The following is a 16,492-nucleotide window of genomic DNA, read 5'->3' as shown; positions in this document are numbered from 1 at the left end:
TACCGTTTTGGCGACTGCACTATTACCAAACTCGAAATACTTATGTCATTCTAGCTCTAACCCAAGGGTGGCTCTTTCTACTCGTGCAATTATTTTATGTTGTATGCCCGTAAAGTCGAACGTTTATATATATATATATATATATAAAGGGGCTTTGTGCAGCTCGAAATGAATCGAAAGCAGCTGACATGAGCTGTGTAAAAGCTAGGCTGTCTTTGCATTTTGTGGCAAACGAAAGAAACTGATATGGTAAACTTAGGTGGTAGAATATTTTCAGAGACTGCTGCCCTCTGTTTCCAGCACCAAAACATGGCATTTCCGTACAGCATAATGAGTCTACATTGAATTTCCCCGTTTCCTGCTGACCGGCAGAAGCTTTCAGGGGCAAGAGAGAGAGAGAGAGAGACAGGACTAAATAGTACGATCAAGGTAAGTGCACGCGCACCCGCGGAAAAATAAGAGCACAGGCAATGGGCCACCCATCACTGACGTTCCCATAAAAAAAAACAAGGATTTCGGTCTTTTATTACTTATGCACTGTAGCTGATGAGACCCCTAGAAGGTGAGGCTGACTCATGCGGTGAGTACAATCTGTAAGTAGCGAACGCAATTTCACTGCAGATGGGTACGTACGCCAAGACAGGAAGACCTGCTTGAAGCCGGAGAGCCGGGACATGCCGCTGTTCTGCAGGTGAACATGTAGATTTTTACACCTTGCGCCCGCTTTCGCACAGACTATTCTCGTGGCATCGTTTTCTGGTGAAGTCTTTTTCTATCACTGCGTGATATTTTCAGCGTATTTCCTATCATAAATAAAGGAGGACCCCTCTATCTTCGACAGCCTGCAGCATAGTTTGTGACAGCTTCATTATATAACTTATATCGTACATCGTGATCATGTTTCGTGTAGAAGTCAGAATATGAACGATTAACATTTCATCTGCTTTTGCTCGCTGTTCACCATATGTAACTTTAAGTTTTTTTTCTCCTCCCCAACAAATAATTAATCAAAAGCCTCTTGTAGGAATTTGTTCTCATTATTGTCTCCCTGGGCTTGCATCTATGCGCTTTTTCATGGCAGTTGTACACTTTGTTTTAAGAAACCTTTTACTATGTTTTATTGTCGCTATACTATTATTGTAATGAATTTTCCTATAATAAACAACATTTCATTTAAATGTTGACGTATTACGTGCCAAAAGAGCGATGATGCCAAAAGAGCGATGACAAATGATGACGACGTGCGCAGTAGCATGGACCGGATTAATTTAGAACACCTGTAGTTCTTTAACCTGCACCTGAAGCGAAGTACACGGGTGTTTTCGCATTTAGCCTCCATCTAAATGCGGCCGCCCTGGCTTGGAATGGAACCCGCATCCCAGAGCTTAGCTTAACCACGAAGCTTGTACCACTAGTAAAACAACATTTCAATGCAGGTACACACCGGATAGTACGTCTGATCGCCCGCTGCAAAGCCTAAGGCACCAATAATGATCATCATCCTCAACGAATTTCCTCCAACGCGCCCGGGCTGGGCCTGGTCATGCGCGCGCGGGCCAAGGCTGAGCTTAGAAATGAACAACTGAGTCAGGGCCGGGCCCGGGCTTATTAACACGGGCCCGGGGCGAGGCCAGGCTTGGATCTACAGGACCGGGCCGGATTCGGGCTGGGCTCGGGCTTCATAAAGCGGGCCAGGGCTGAAAAATCGGGCCCCTGCAGTGCTTTAGCCAGCATGGGAATGACGGTTAGTACATGCATTTGCCTGAACATCGTTCTTCTGGCTGTAAACAACTTCGTAACTTTTCAAACTGGTTATTTTTAAGGAAATACTTTTCTATATATGATTAAATATACTATATTGAGATTGGATTCGAACACAGGACGTCTTGCAAAGAAACCCGATATTGAAACCGTTACTCCACAGACGCATGGACCAGCGGAACGGCTGCTAATATGTCTTACATGCTTTACATGCCTTCTGCATAAAATAAAGTATAGATTGCTTTGAAATTGAGGCCAATAAAGGCAAACAAACGCAATAAACCAAACACAAGAACGCCGAAGTGAAATGCATGAAGGTCAGACCAATCCATGTACTAACGATCATTCCCGTGGTGGCGGAATCATCGCAGCGCCAGTTCCCTCTAGTAATAATTTGCTAAAGTCTATAAAGCATGGTGATCTCACTGCGCAGATGACGTTTGCGAACTGTCTGCTGCCCCAAGATCTCCACCGAAGGTGGTACAGAACAGTCGCGTCCTGAAGTCTTGCGCGGCCATTTCAACCACGCTGCACAAAAGGAGAGTTGTTCAAACTACTTAGGTCCCTGTCATGCTTACAGATTTCAAATCTACACTTCAGGAACTATATATTGGGTTGCCCTTCAACCAGCGTTGTCGGGAGTCAAAGGCATTACTTAATGAGCAGCGAGGAGCTTTTTTTTTAATTAGCTTTCAGGGCTTTCCATGTTGGTGCTTTCGTCAATGAAACGTTTGCTTCAAGCTGAGGCTTTTCTTGGTCGAAAACATTGTATCAGTTTGTGGCCATATTTCCTTATCCGTTTGTCTTAATATTATGCTTCTTGAACACTTCTGCTTGCACTAAAATGTTGATCATTAAGGCAGTTAGCACCCTTTGCAAACTTCACCCTGTTTGCGGTATGTCTGTCTGTCCATATATAACCTTTCTCACGCAAACTTCAGTCACTGGGTTGTCCGTGCTCTAACTGATAGAGCATCAGGCTGCTGTGCAGAGAGAACCAGGTCCCCATTGGACCAACTTGGGCGACTGGGTATGTGAAACCGGGTTTGTGCCCCTCTTCGATGAACCTCTTTCAACCAGCTTGGGTCACTGAGTATGGACCACTTTGTATGCGCCGATCTTCAGTGAACCTTTTTACGCCAGCTTGAGTGACAGGGTCTGTGCCATTGGATAAATGCTCTTCTTCAATTATTGTCTTTGACGCCAACATGGGTCCCTTGGTACGGGCCACTGTGTATGTGTCACTCTTCAATGAGCCCCTTCGATGTCGATTTGGGTCACTGTGCATGTGCCATTGTTCGATGACAAAAAAAATCATTTTTTTTCTTGTTGGTGCTGTTGGGATTTCTGCAGCTCGAAATCAATCGAAAGCAGCTGAAGCAAGCTGTGTAAGAGCTAGCTGTCTTTTCATCTTGTAGCATAAGAAAGAAACTGATATGGTCAACGTAGGAGGTAAAAACTTTCAAGAAGCTTTGTTGCCCGCTGTTTCAAGCACCAAAACATGGTATTTCCGGACAGGATAATGACTCTACATTAAATTTCCCCGTTTTCTGCTCACCGACAGAAGCTGTCAGGGGGCAAGAGAGAGAGAGAGACTGTCTAGAATCTCACACGCACACATAAATTTACTTTATTGGCCACACAAGACATTCAAGACAAGGTGAAAATATTTGTGAATAATGCTGCGCTTTTCGGTAGTCGACAAACGATGAACCTATGCTTAGAAGATGCCTTGCACCACTCTCGTATCAATGGTAGCTCTCAGTCAACCTCAGCCTTCATATGCAACGGCCGAAAATGAATGTGTTTAGGCGCAAGTTAGGTTTTTTTTTCTCTTACCTGTTTTGATGCCCACAGACAGCAGGGCATGCAGGAGTTCTACCAAAAGTTTCTTCACATGCATTTCATTGTCGCCACTCATCAGCTCCAACTTTGACTTCAACGCAATTGTATATGTCATGCTGAAACAGTGTTAGGTGGTTTGTTTGATTTTAATTATGTCCTCTGGCGTGGCGCACATGACGCACCGAGGAATGAAGCGCCACGTGCAGCACTTGCGCATACCGTTCTTGCCGCTTGCCCTTCAGAGTTTTACAACTGTTTTTGCTATAGTTATTGCTACTGATAAGCTCAGAGATGAGCAGTACCTCTATTTCAATGGATTGATTCAGTAATTGTATTGCCATTGGGCTCATAGCCTGATGAAAATTTTTTCAGCATGAGACGGCGCCAGTTCGCTTTTGTGGTCCTGCTATCCAGCTTCACCAATAACTTACTTGAACGTTGATGCAACGTTACTCAGGGCTGTACATACGATACATCGGTAATATCAACAGCGTCGAAAAGTTGAACCATTGAACAGTTGAACAGTGTCGAGCAGTCACAGTTGCTACATAGGCAACCTCTCAGTGTATTCGGGCTCTTTTCAATGAAGTGAAGTTGTCGGTCATTTTTGTCTTCATGTACAAGTTTTCGACAATTTAAAGCTGAAGGCAGGATATTCCCAAGACAGCCTTAAGAGACCAGACAGCTCGTAATTGCGGAAGACTACAGAGAAGTAAGCTCTTTGTTATAACTCTTAAAAACTTTTTTACTTTATTGCACCTCTACAACTGTACAGATCTGTTGAAAACGAATGTGAGGCATAGCCCGTCAAGATAAAGTAGGATACAACTGGTCTGTACAAGGCAGGGTTCAATCACATGGTAAAATATTATATAAGGCCGGCATAATGTAGGGATTATTTTTCGCTCTACGGTATTCCTTTACTATCATACCCCGTTCACGAGCGTCCGACTGCAGTGATAACGCTGGCATAGCATCACACAGACCATTGACGAAGCGAGAAAAGGAATAGCCGTCGGAATATAATCGCTACATTAGTCTGGCCTAGCACTCTCAATGCGACAAAAGGCATCACAGGTTAAATCATAGGTAAAAGCTCAAAAATGAAAGTGTATATCGTCCCACGCCATGGCCAGGACTCTGCTGACGTAGAGCTCAGGGTCAAAGTGCATGACGTGGTGGTGCTGAGGGTGAAAGTGATGATGGTGCTGCGTCATGGCCAGATGCGTGACGGGCTCCTTGGTCGGCCTAGCATCGGGGTCGCACAGCCGAATCACCCACGTCACCACGGTGAATATGGCGGCGTTAGTGGGGAATGCTCGTAGGAGGGTGGAGCTGAGGCCGCGGGTAAAGACGGCCAGACCTTCCTGGCGGTAGCTTTGAACGGCGCAGTCCAAGAGACCTTTGTACCTGTAGTGCGGAAAAAGAACAGCGCAGCGTTAACATTTTCCGTCAGCCGTAAGGGAAAGAAAGATATGTTGAAAACAAGAAGAAAAAGCTCAAAACAATGCAAACGCGTGCAGGACATATGAAGCCCGGCCTAACATCTTCTGTCTTTTGTAGTCCCTGTATATGTTTCTTTTTTTCCACTACTGTCTAATTGTGTTCCTGCAACGAGAAGCAGTTGTTATTGCAGTTTAAATAAGTCAACAAATACTGGATATCCGAAAAGTACCTGTGCAGGGAGAAAATGAACAAAAACATGACGATTGTGAATGTCGTCGCAGTTTGACTCGATATAATAGAGCAAAACTTGCACGTCGTCTGATAACTTCCACGGGGTGCACTCAAAGGACGGGCGTACGAGACGAATCCTCACACACTGCAGGAGCTACAGATAGCCGTTGACCAGGACATTGCACACATAACTCCTGCAACCATGCACTGATTGTGTAATCATATCCAACGTCATGTGCAGATATGTCTTCAAGCCTGTGGTGGACGTTTCCCGTATCTCCTGCAGTGCTCACTGCACTGCCATAACTAAAACTACAATCATTGTTCACTGCACAGTTACATTTCACAACCCAGTAAATAAATAAATAAGCTACGTATATTGTTCTATGGCAGCGAACGTTATTGACTGTTGCCAAATGACCGCTTCCTCCTGACTGAATGATTCGAGTGTACTTCCAAAAATGCTTCAAGACCATTATTTATTTATTTATTTATTTATTTATTAGTATTACCCTCAGGGCCAGAGGCATTACAGAGGGGAGTGGAACATACGGAAAAAGACAGTATACAGGTTTTTCTTCTGCTAATACAATGTTAGCTAAAACGATGAGATAATTGCGTGAAGCAACAAAAATTCAAGCAATTGACCGATAACAAATATAATTACATAGTTGGTTAGCTACATTGCAATACACTTGTGTTTAAAACATTATGAAACTGGGAATATTGATCAGTGGACGTGACTGCTCCAGGAAGGTGGTTCGAGTCCTGTGAGGTGTGGGGTACAAATGATTGATAACATGTTTGCGTTAACCACGACATTATTCCCACCTTTTGTGCATGATCGAAACGAGGGGAAATGTATGGTGGAGGAAGAACAAGGTCGTTGTGTAGGGCGGGACTGTAGTATATCTTGTGGAAGAGACATAGGCGGGAAAACTTGCGGCGGCAGGCGAGAGCTTCTCAGCATACATGGCTCTCATATGAGCTTTTAACTCACTCTACTCTCGCCAAGTGATCCCAAGCCTACTAGCGGTCGGTTGCGTTCAAGCGCAAGGTAAGGAGGCGACAGCGGAGGTCCAAAGCAGTACAAAGTCGCAGTTGGTTTCTCCTTACCTCTTTCAAATACAATACCGTCAAGAATTGAGACGATACTTCTGTTTACTCTGTTTCTGCACTTGAGAAGCTACGCGTATAGCCAGGTATGACGTACGCTTCGCTTCTACTTACCATATGACAGCTAACATTCCTGACCAGGGCAAGGAAGCGGTAACACGAGCTAGCTTACATTCGTTGTGGTCGTATGTGAAGAAAACTGCAGCTTGATATGAGAAATAGCAAAGAATTTCAGCGAGATAGTGAAGTCAGCTTGATCTAGCGAACTCTCGTTCGGTATACAGTGCAATGGGGAAGGGCGAAGAGGAAAACACGGAGTGTGATGGCCAAAGACTGTGACAGAGAAGGTACAGGTGCGAATAGATGCTCGCGTGCCCAACCATTACGACAGTGATGAGACGAAATTCCCGTACTGTGTGCCACTGAGAGCTTATTGGCCCTTACCAATGTTGCTGAGTACTTATGGTAGTTCGTAGCGCCGAAGGTAATATCCTTATAGCTATTCGGAAGATCGCACACAGCGGAGGCCATCAGGTTTGCTAGCTGCTTCATATAAGATTATATACCGTCCGCGACCTGCACATACGTTAGTCAGTCGCAATACGTTTGCTACACTTCCGCAACTGAAGAGGTAAACATTGTTCTTAGTGCGCAAAGGGCTGGAATCATAGCTATAACAGCGTGACCACGTTCATTTGACAAAAGTTCGCGCTACTGCGATTGTGGCATAAGCTTTCTTATAACTTATTGGGCCCGCAGTTTCATACACGCTGTGAAATGCAGTGAAAAATAGGGATGTCCCTCGCATTTGCTTCCTATGGTCCCTGTCATACTGGACCGACAAATTAGCTAACACTTTTCGTCAACCCGCTGTCAGCGGTCTGATTGGACTGAACCAACGATAATTGTTAGGTCATATGCTGTTTACGTCATGTATAATAATAAGTCTCGCAGAATAATAGATAATTTAGCTTCGAGAGCATAGTTACCTAACCAAGGAATCACGTAATACTTGTTTGTTGCGTGCGGAATATTCCAGGCAATATTTGCCAACATTTTGGTCTAACACGACAGGGTTCTAAAGGCTTGCAAGGGCCGCGTCAGAAATTATGCCGTGGTTTCAACACAAAATAGAACGTCCAGTCAGCTGTAAATGATCACGGAAAACTTTTAAAAGAAGCAAGTTCAAGGAACTCGCGAATAAAAACCTCGCCGACCAACTTCCTATATTCATGTTCTTTGCGTGTGCACAAGAGCTTACCGGAATGCGAAAATCACGGACTCCGATTTTTTTTCGCGGCTTGCTTGGAGCGGTGATTGTCGGATCGTCAAAATCGAAGCTGCTTCTCTTGATTCGTAACTGCCCGCTCTGCTGATATACGCTTTAATATTCCACTCTCTCATGTGTCTCTTGCCCTAAAATATTTATTTTCTTCGGGCAAAAGTCGTCGGTAAACAAAGGACAGCTCCTGCTTATTTTATACTGTCAAGGGGTGTGCGAATAGTGCTTTTGAGATGAGATACGAATCAAATAGCACAAGAAGCGAATCAAATCGAATACAAATCAATTCGAGGACCGAATAGAATTAGCATTCCATTCGTCATTCGAAAGTTTCAAATATTCTCACGTCCTTAGAACAGCCCAATCACCCAATGTGTGCAATAGACTGTCACACTTGAAACAAGAATTCTGCAGGCCTCCATGTCTGGTTCCATAAGTAATCAGTATAGGTACACTATGGAGGCTACCCATCGGGACAACAGCCGTGGTGGCTTAGCAGCCATAGTGTTGCGCCGCTAAGCATGGAGGTCGCGGGATCGAATCCCGGCCGCGGCGGCCGCATCTCGATGGGGGAGAAATGCAACAAAACGCCCGGTCCCTATGCATTATGGGGTACGTTAAAGATGGCCTGGTGTTAAAAAATATTCCGGATTCCCCCTTACGGCGTACCTCATAACCAAATCGTGTATTTGGCACGCAAAACGCCCGTATTAAATCCAATTCAATTCAGCCCATCAGGAGGCCCGTGCCGCATAGGAGTTCCTCTATTTAATATCTCCTAACTTCGAACCTACCGTGGTGGCTTAGTAGTTACGATGCTATGCACCGATAATGAAATTGCGGGTTAGATTTCGCGGCCCTAGCTGTCGCAGCTCGGTAGAATGAAATGACGTTCATGAATCGAGCCTCGCAAGCACGTTAAAGAAATCTGCTCGAAGGAAAGAGAAAAAAAAGAAAGAGATCCTCAGCTGCGCCGCTTCGGATAGACCTTGCGATGTCTCGGGGGCGTTAGAATTTCACCGACCAACCAATCTCGAGTACCTTCGCGGTCCTCTCATGCCGTCCACCTGGAGCCTGGACTTGAGCACGTCCATCGGGTAGCAGGCCATCCAGGAGAAGACGCCCGCGAGCCCGCCGGCGGCCATCAAGCTGGCGGGTCCGCTGGCGCCAGCGCGCACCATCTGCTCGTAGCTGGCGAAGTAGACGCCGAAGCCCGGCGCGTCTCGGAGCACGGTCGAGCCGAGGCCTCGGAAGGCGCCGCGCAGGCCCTCCGCCCTCAGCAGCTGCCGCAGGCAGTCCACGGGGCCCCTGTACAGAGCGCGACCGCCACTCTCGCCTTGGATCTGCGCTCGCGCGAGGGACGCCCACTTTTTTTAGAGAGTGGTGTCGCGGAGGTGCGCCAGCGCTTTCGCCAAATTGTGCGCGAGTAAAAAGATAAAAAAAGTACAAATAAATAGACGAATGTAAAAATATACAGTAACGTTATACACATACGGCGGCGAATTTTCTCGGAAGGCAAGATTATTACCGCAGCCAAGATTCGAATTGGGTAGGGATTATTGTAGAAAATGGGTGAAAGTGAAGAACAAGAAGTCATCATACAGTTGTTTTCCTTTTTTCTGTCAGCACTTTGACTCTTCGCTTACAGACATGCAGATTTTAATAAACACAGCCTGTGAAGACACATACGCAAGCATACGCAGTTCTCGACAACCTAGAGGCTTTCGCACGTGCACACGCTACTTTTCAGTGCGCTTATAGTGTTAGCGCATCGCGTGTTTCGACGTGCAGGTCGCTTTCCTTTGGGTTCTGGAACAGTTTGGCAATTTCACTTTTGCGCCACGATGAATCTTCCTACCGCGACGCGCCAGCGTCACAGCTTGTGTTTCGCATGTGACGTTCACAAGACGGTCCCCCAAACAGGTGATCGCGATCAGCTTCTATAAACCTGAAGCCAAGCTTCTGATATACAGCGGACATGCGCAGAAGCCTACAGACGTCGCCGAACGGAACGCAACGCACCACTCGACTGCTTCAACAAAGACCGCCATGGCTTTGTATACTTTTTTTATTTTTTCACCCACGAAGGCTATAGCCACGAAGATAACCTTCGCGGCAGCAAATGTTCGAGCAGTCATGGTATCATATGTGCTCTACGTACCTGTAACCTCGTCTTGGCCAACTCTATTGGACTGCTGATGACGCTCTGCACGGCCCCGGCCAGTGCACCCGAGGCTCCGTGTGCCCAGATATCGTTGCCGAGCCGCTTCTGGGAGTAGCCGTACACGCCGAACACCACAGCGTTCACCAGTGCTACGCCAGCCATCGGTGATGACATTCCTCGGTAGAGGCCCGCCACCTGCAGAACACGTATGAAACGCGGGTGGGTGAGACAGCAGTCGAGGAGACATTCGAGAGAAACTATAGAGTCACTTGTGGAGAGCCACAAGCCACGCGTTACTGCTCCCGCTTATACTTTTAATGCTCAATTCAGCTTCTCGTATGCCAGATAATCCGAGTAGCGCATGCGCCTGACGAACCAGGAGAATTCGATAGATATCTGACACGTAGTAGGGCTGGTAGCAACAACAGTAAGCGGTAGGTAGCCCTTTGCTAAGCCTTCAATGATTTTGCTTAACATTACTGTACTTTCAGCTTCACTATCATATTCGTACGCGATGACCAGTCGCGCCTAACCAGGGCAGTAACCATAGAGCATCAATACTGAGCGCTTAGAAGGTGTACCTGCCATGGAGCCGTTACCTAGAATAGGAGTTACCTTTACTGAGTGCTTATTCCACAATGTCTTCACAGATTCAAATTGGTAGGGTCAGATCAACGACCTTTGAATTAGAAGCATGCACTACAGTGTGCGATAGGCTAAAGCTAAATAAATATATTCTGGGGTTAAAACAACGATCTGATTAGGGGACTCTGAATTTGATTTTAATCTACATCTAAATCCAAGTACGTGAGCATCTTATTTTCTTTTCGACTCTCTTGAAATGCGGCCCGCGACTTTGAGCACAGCAGTGGAACGCCAGAGACACTATAATCTACGGCGGCGGTTGAGTGATAGGTAAATACGTGTGAATACTTTCACCACTGACAACGTACCGGCTATCATCGTAGGCACTATATCGCGAATAGTGGCGCACTTCATACTTGACAAGCGGTGACCTGCGGTGTCATTGACCCTTTCAACAGATGACTCGCTCCAACGTCTCTGAGTAAACAAGTGGCGACCAACCACTCACGATGAGCGATTAGCTTTAACTGACAAGCAAATTCGACCCTGCCGACCCTGTGCATAAACAGCAATGGAATATTGAAACAGGAGACGGAAGTTGTTGCCTCGGAGGCTATTCATTGTCAAAGCGAGACGCAACACCTGGGATTATATAGTTTGCGCAAGGCATTTAAAGACGCAACAAAGACTGCAAGAAAAGCTACAATACTTCAGGAAAATTATTTGCGGCATTTTTTTTACGCTGCATCTATGCTTTTCTGAAGATTTCGCTGCTTTATATCGCTGCTGTTACTTTACCTCGGTCATAGAGACGCACCCATATATATCCATTTATATAATTTCTGTCCACCCAAAATGCGGAAAAGCGCCTAGGGTCCAATTACAGAGCACGTTAAGCAACCTTATGTGGTCTATATTTTGGTACCCTGCACTATGGTTATCCAGGTAGCTTTAGCACAAATTTTAGATTCGAGAATCATTGCTACTTGCACAACACACTTCAGCCGGCCTGACCATTAAGCGTTAAGGAGAGGAGAGACAAAGAGGAGGAAAGACAGGCAGGTTAGCCAGTGTAAGTACCGGCTGGCTACCCTGTGAGGCAAGCCTACGATGTATGTTTGTGGACAGGCGACAAAGGGTTGGCTCATGTTGACAGTCAACAATGTCTCTCACAACAGCGTTTTGCTGGCCTACATTGATGACTCCTGTGTTGACAGATAACGTCGTTGGGTGTAAACAGGGCCATCAATGTGGAAAAGCAGACGACGCCCGTTAACTGTGTTGTTATCAGGCTTATTTTGCTCCCTCAGTGAAGATGACTGTTGTGACAGCTTGCTTGGCGTGCAGAAGCAGTGCTCGGTCGTTTTAGGCAGATTACGTACATTCAAATTTTGTAAAAAAAAATAATAAAAGCGATGTCGCTGAGAGTATGACCGCATCTGGCTCCGGCACGTCTAATCAGTTTCCGGATGCATCCCTACCTTCTAAGAAGCTATGGAAAGGGAGAGACAAGCTCTTATCTGCACCCCGCAGAGATGTCTAGCAAGAGAAGCTCTACGATCGCAACACAACGCAGATGGGACTCTGCAATACACATACTCAAAATGACTTACAAAAACTGTTCAGCCTACGGACTTACACATGAAATATTTTTGAGAAGACTGCCCTATACTCCTTATCAGTGTACAGGGTTTACTTGCTCTTCTTCCCTCTTTCTTTTTATGCCCTCCCACCGTGTAGTGTAGCCAACCAGAGCTCCCTGTTGCTAACGTCCCTGCCTTTACAAAGCCCTCCCTCCATCCCCCCATCCCTCTCCTGCCCTATCTCTCTCTCTACTAAGGTTGTGTTCCGTTTGTGGTTTCTATTCACAACGGCTGTCATGATTCGCGACAGCCAATGAATGACAGCGCGCTAATAAGGTGGAAGTCAACGTAGCGTTACGCGACCAGCAAGCATCTGTGAAACGCAACGCTCGGGGAAAAGCTGTGGTGCTGGGAGGGGGGGGGGGGGGCTGTCTTCTGCCATCGCTTCGCTAAGGACGCCTTACGCTGAGCTGTTCATGACCTATTGAAGGAATTCTTTGCAGAAATCATGTCAGGGAGGCGCAATTCTATGAAAGCCGAGTTCTTGCGCGCTCGCACATAAAAACAAGGACCTAGAGGCGTCCTTTAGCTGATAACTATAGTGCTTCGTTTTCATGATACTTTTTAAATATATGTTCCCATGAAGACACGTTTGATGATATCACACAGCTGCATCAGCTTCGCGTTTTGCGTCCGCGGCCGGGTTATCTAATCTTTCGCTTAGTGGCTTTGGCTTAGTCTAAGCGTTGAACAAGGTGCTGTTAAAATTTTGATATCTCTGTTGCTGCGGAGCCGCTAAGTTGTGAGCCGTACTTTGTAAAAAAATTTCGACGTTTCCTAATTTCGGCTTGCTTTAACTTTCTTCTTCTTTCACACAGGCAAAAATATTATACGTTTTCTTTCAGTCAATGATTAGAAAATTTTAATGAAATAGATTAACATGTTGCCCAAATAGAACATTTCTGCATTACGGATATGTTAGAACATCTAAGCAGGTGTCAGGTGCAAGCTAAAGCTGCTTCATGCGACCCATGTGGACGCTTCCCTAAAGAACAAAAAACCAAAAACAAAGAGACATTATACGAGGCTACTGGAGTCAGAGGACACAGGGTTTTTAAAACTTACACAAGACTCAGTTTTTCTTCTGTATTTGCTTAGTGCTGCTTGTTCAGAATAGAGTTTTCACACCCTGAACCGACTCCTGCAAATCAGATTGATGTGCCCACATATAGTACGACCAAACCTGAAGGAATAATAGGACCAGTAATCACAAACAACGGCACATTGCGCTGTAACAGTGCATGTATCCACGGCTGTTGAAAGCTAACTTGGCACAGACGCTACCATTTGCGGGCGAGTTCGGATACAGTTGTGTCATACACTTTGCGGGGCACAAGTTCGAAATAATTGACATGCAGCTGGCATGTCCACAGCATCGCACGCTGAAAGGTGCGAAGTGTGCGATGACTCACCTTCTCTGTTCTCAGTAAGCTCTTGAAGCAATCGATGCTTCCTTTGTACCTATGAGATAAACCATCTTGGGTCTGTAAGCGGACCTGCGGTGAAAGAGTAGAAAAAAAGACATTTAATAAACAAAACACGTCAATAACATCGCACTAAGAAACTGTCTGTCATCCATAACATCAATAACAAACTGAGCGTCTCTCCTGTCCAAGTCTCCTTTTTTTCCGGAACGCGTCTGCGCTGCCCTTTGCTAAAATCATGTCAAACCAACTAGCCCAGCAGCTCACTATTCAAAAGCCTATTACAAACGGTCTGACCGCTCGCCTTGCTCTTGCTATTCTGTCTTCTCAATTAGCGTACACGAAAAATCAATAAGAATTAATCAAAGCATCCACGTACGAACATTAGAGGAAGACAACAGAAGGTCAATTTCAAAAGCGCAAATATCGGAATGTACGCAGGAAGTTTCAAAACGAACGCCAGAAGTCAGATATAATTTACGTCGTGTACCATATTCAACAAATTTCTAATCAATGTTTCTGCAGACATTTTGCGTAGTCCTGAAGATAATTCGGCGTCTGGAATTGCAATCGGAGGAGTGCTGACTAGACAAAATATTTATTACGTTAGAAAACTTTCACGTCGGTCTCGACACAACAGCGTTTTTAGGTTTCTCAACAGTCAGTAAACGGCCATACCTGGCACATATGAAAACTACTCAGGGGTAGGACAAAAATTTGTCTCGTCAGGTAACACGACGAAAAAGAAAGGTTTCTGTTTTCCACCTTGTCTTGGCCATGTGAGTGCAACTTCTACGCATACGAAATCATGACCATAACCAAATAACTAATTAATTAATTAATTGTCTACTTGTTTATTTGCTTGTTTGTTTATTTATTTATTGCTTACATCATACATCAAGGATCCCAATCGGACTTTACATGAGGGGTGGGCACGTAAAAGGCGGGAATGAGGATGATGACACTACAAAGATTAGTGAAAGCACTCGATGACAGATGTAAAACACGCTGTATCACGAATGAGCGCAGCTGGCCTCAGAAGGTCATTAATTCCAGTCTCGGGCAGTTCGGGCAAAGAATGACTGCAGGAACGCAGTGGTGCGAGCTTGAGGCGGGATTACCGAGTTCGGATGAATCTCAAGATTGGCGTGCCTGTTAAGAAGCTCCGAACGATTTTGTTTAAGCAGATGTAGCAACACCACGTGTGCCTTTAAATATTCGCAAAAAAATAAAATCCGCGCTCAGTTTTACGGAAGTCTCTCCCAAAGTACATTTCACATGCAAAAAAAAAAACCTACACGACAAGAAAAATCTGTTTGTTAGACACCGTCGCTTGAATTGCTCCGATTAAAACTACAGCATCTCTTTCTCATGGTTGACGCGTATCTTTCAACTTGCGTCGCTGCGCCATCAGTGAGGTCACAACGAGAACGTCTAAATTCGGTTAGTTTATTTCCTTTATTGGCAAGACAGTGTGGGGCCAAGACAAATTGGGTTGTAAAAAAGACAATGCATGATAAATAAGCCACAACTCAATCGATATATTGAAGAGGTATACGGTCCGATATATCCTGAGAGGCAAGGATAGTAAGTTCGTATGCGCGACACCCACGTGCGCCACAGTAATGGAAACGCCTATCGCGCATTTAATGTAACGCCTTCAAATTTCCATGTCTAACTGATAAATTGCAGATTCTTCGGTACGAGATACTGTATGTATGTACCGTGTGTAAGTTACCTCATCTTCCCGCCTACGAGGTTTGTCAACATCAAGATCAGCAATGCCAAGTGAAGAAAAAAAAAACTTCATGTGACAATGTATTCGACTGGTTGACGACTCGCAGAAAGAAGGCGGCACATGTTAAAATAAGATGCGCCCGTGCGAATGAATGCGATGCAGCCACGCTACTGATTATTTCATTGAGTCAAGGCCATCTTTAGTCTACGATAGGCGTCGTATCGGAGACCTCCAGACGGAATTTGACCAATTGATTTTTCGTAAAGTTATCTTGGCACATGGACGCTTTCGGCCCGATCGGAATGCGGCTGCCGTGGCGTGGAGTCGAACGCGCTACCTCGCACTTAGCAGCAGCACAGTCATAGTCATTGAGCCACCGTGGACCATTGCCATTGAGCCATTGAGCCCCGGGGACGATGTGGCCTTTGTTTGGTCAACGATGCGGTGGCGTGAGCACGAGCCAACCTGATGGATGCGAACGTCTTCAGTGTCGCACTGAAGGACAAAACCGGAGAACTAGTGCCAGGAAAAGTGTCGTAAAATGATCCTGTTGTCACGTTCGCAGCGTAAATCGCGTCACTGCTCGGGGCGATAAGCGCGGTCGTCGCAAGAAAGGATAGACCTCCACCAGCCGTAACAGAAGTAATTGCTGAACGCTGCCACCCTCCTTTTCGCCTTTTTTTTTATCTGCGAAGGCATGGCCACCAAGCCTCTATCGCGAGAGGAATGCGATTAGCAGATAAAGGGCACCTGGACAACAAAGGACGCGAGGTGTGTTGCGAGTCAGCTGAACAGCGGTCGCCATCACCGTCGGCTCACGTTATTGCCGCCTGGGGCAAGAGATAATAGCCTGTAACGGGGAAGCTTACAAATACTGCGTTGGATTTTTCAGAAATACGCCGACCTGCAGTGGGGATAACAATGTGCGGGAAAAAAACTGGAGTATTATGGACATATGCGAACGTGAAGCACATAGTATATGGGTAGGTATGCTGCCACATTTTGCTTGGCTCAAATTCGATGCAAGGGCTGCGGCAGATGCCAGTTCAGAAACCAAGGAAGATAGGTCCTAATCAGAGCTCGAGAGAAGCCGGCATCAGAGTGATTCGATGCTCGTGGACTACAAGTGCGATCACGTGATTGCGCACAGCGAGCCTTTTGTGAACGTCGATTTTCACGTGCAATGTCAAGCCACGTAACCCGGACCTCTAAGCTGTAAAAAGCGTGAAATACAACATTACGAACCTAATAATGCCT

The 16,492-nt window shown here is 45.8% G+C and overlaps 1 protein-coding gene across 1 annotated transcript in view; it reads right to left on the bottom strand.

Annotated features, from left to right (window-relative positions):
* Positions 1-3,375: 3,375 nt before the first annotated feature.
* The window catches only part of LOC142587610 (mitochondrial basic amino acids transporter-like), a 48,355-nt gene continuing 35,238 nt past the window's right edge, over positions 3,376-16,492 (bottom strand). The window contains exons 3-6 of the mRNA XM_075698749.1: positions 13,486-13,569; positions 9,843-10,040; positions 8,723-9,024; positions 3,376-5,016 (exon numbers count right to left, since the gene is read on the bottom strand). Coding sequence (XP_075554864.1) covers positions 4,704-5,016; positions 8,723-9,024; positions 9,843-10,040; positions 13,486-13,569 — 897 coding nt within the window. The 3' untranslated portion in view covers positions 3,376-4,703. The remainder of the gene's footprint in view (positions 5,017-8,722; positions 9,025-9,842; positions 10,041-13,485; positions 13,570-16,492) is intronic.

This window comes from Dermacentor variabilis, chromosome 7, assembly GCF_050947875.1.
Source record: "Dermacentor variabilis isolate Ectoservices chromosome 7, ASM5094787v1, whole genome shotgun sequence".
Lineage (NCBI taxonomy): Eukaryota > Metazoa > Arthropoda > Arachnida > Ixodida > Ixodidae > Dermacentor > Dermacentor variabilis.
Note: the sequence above shows the minus strand (reverse complement) of the source record. Positions and strands in the feature narration are given on the sequence as shown.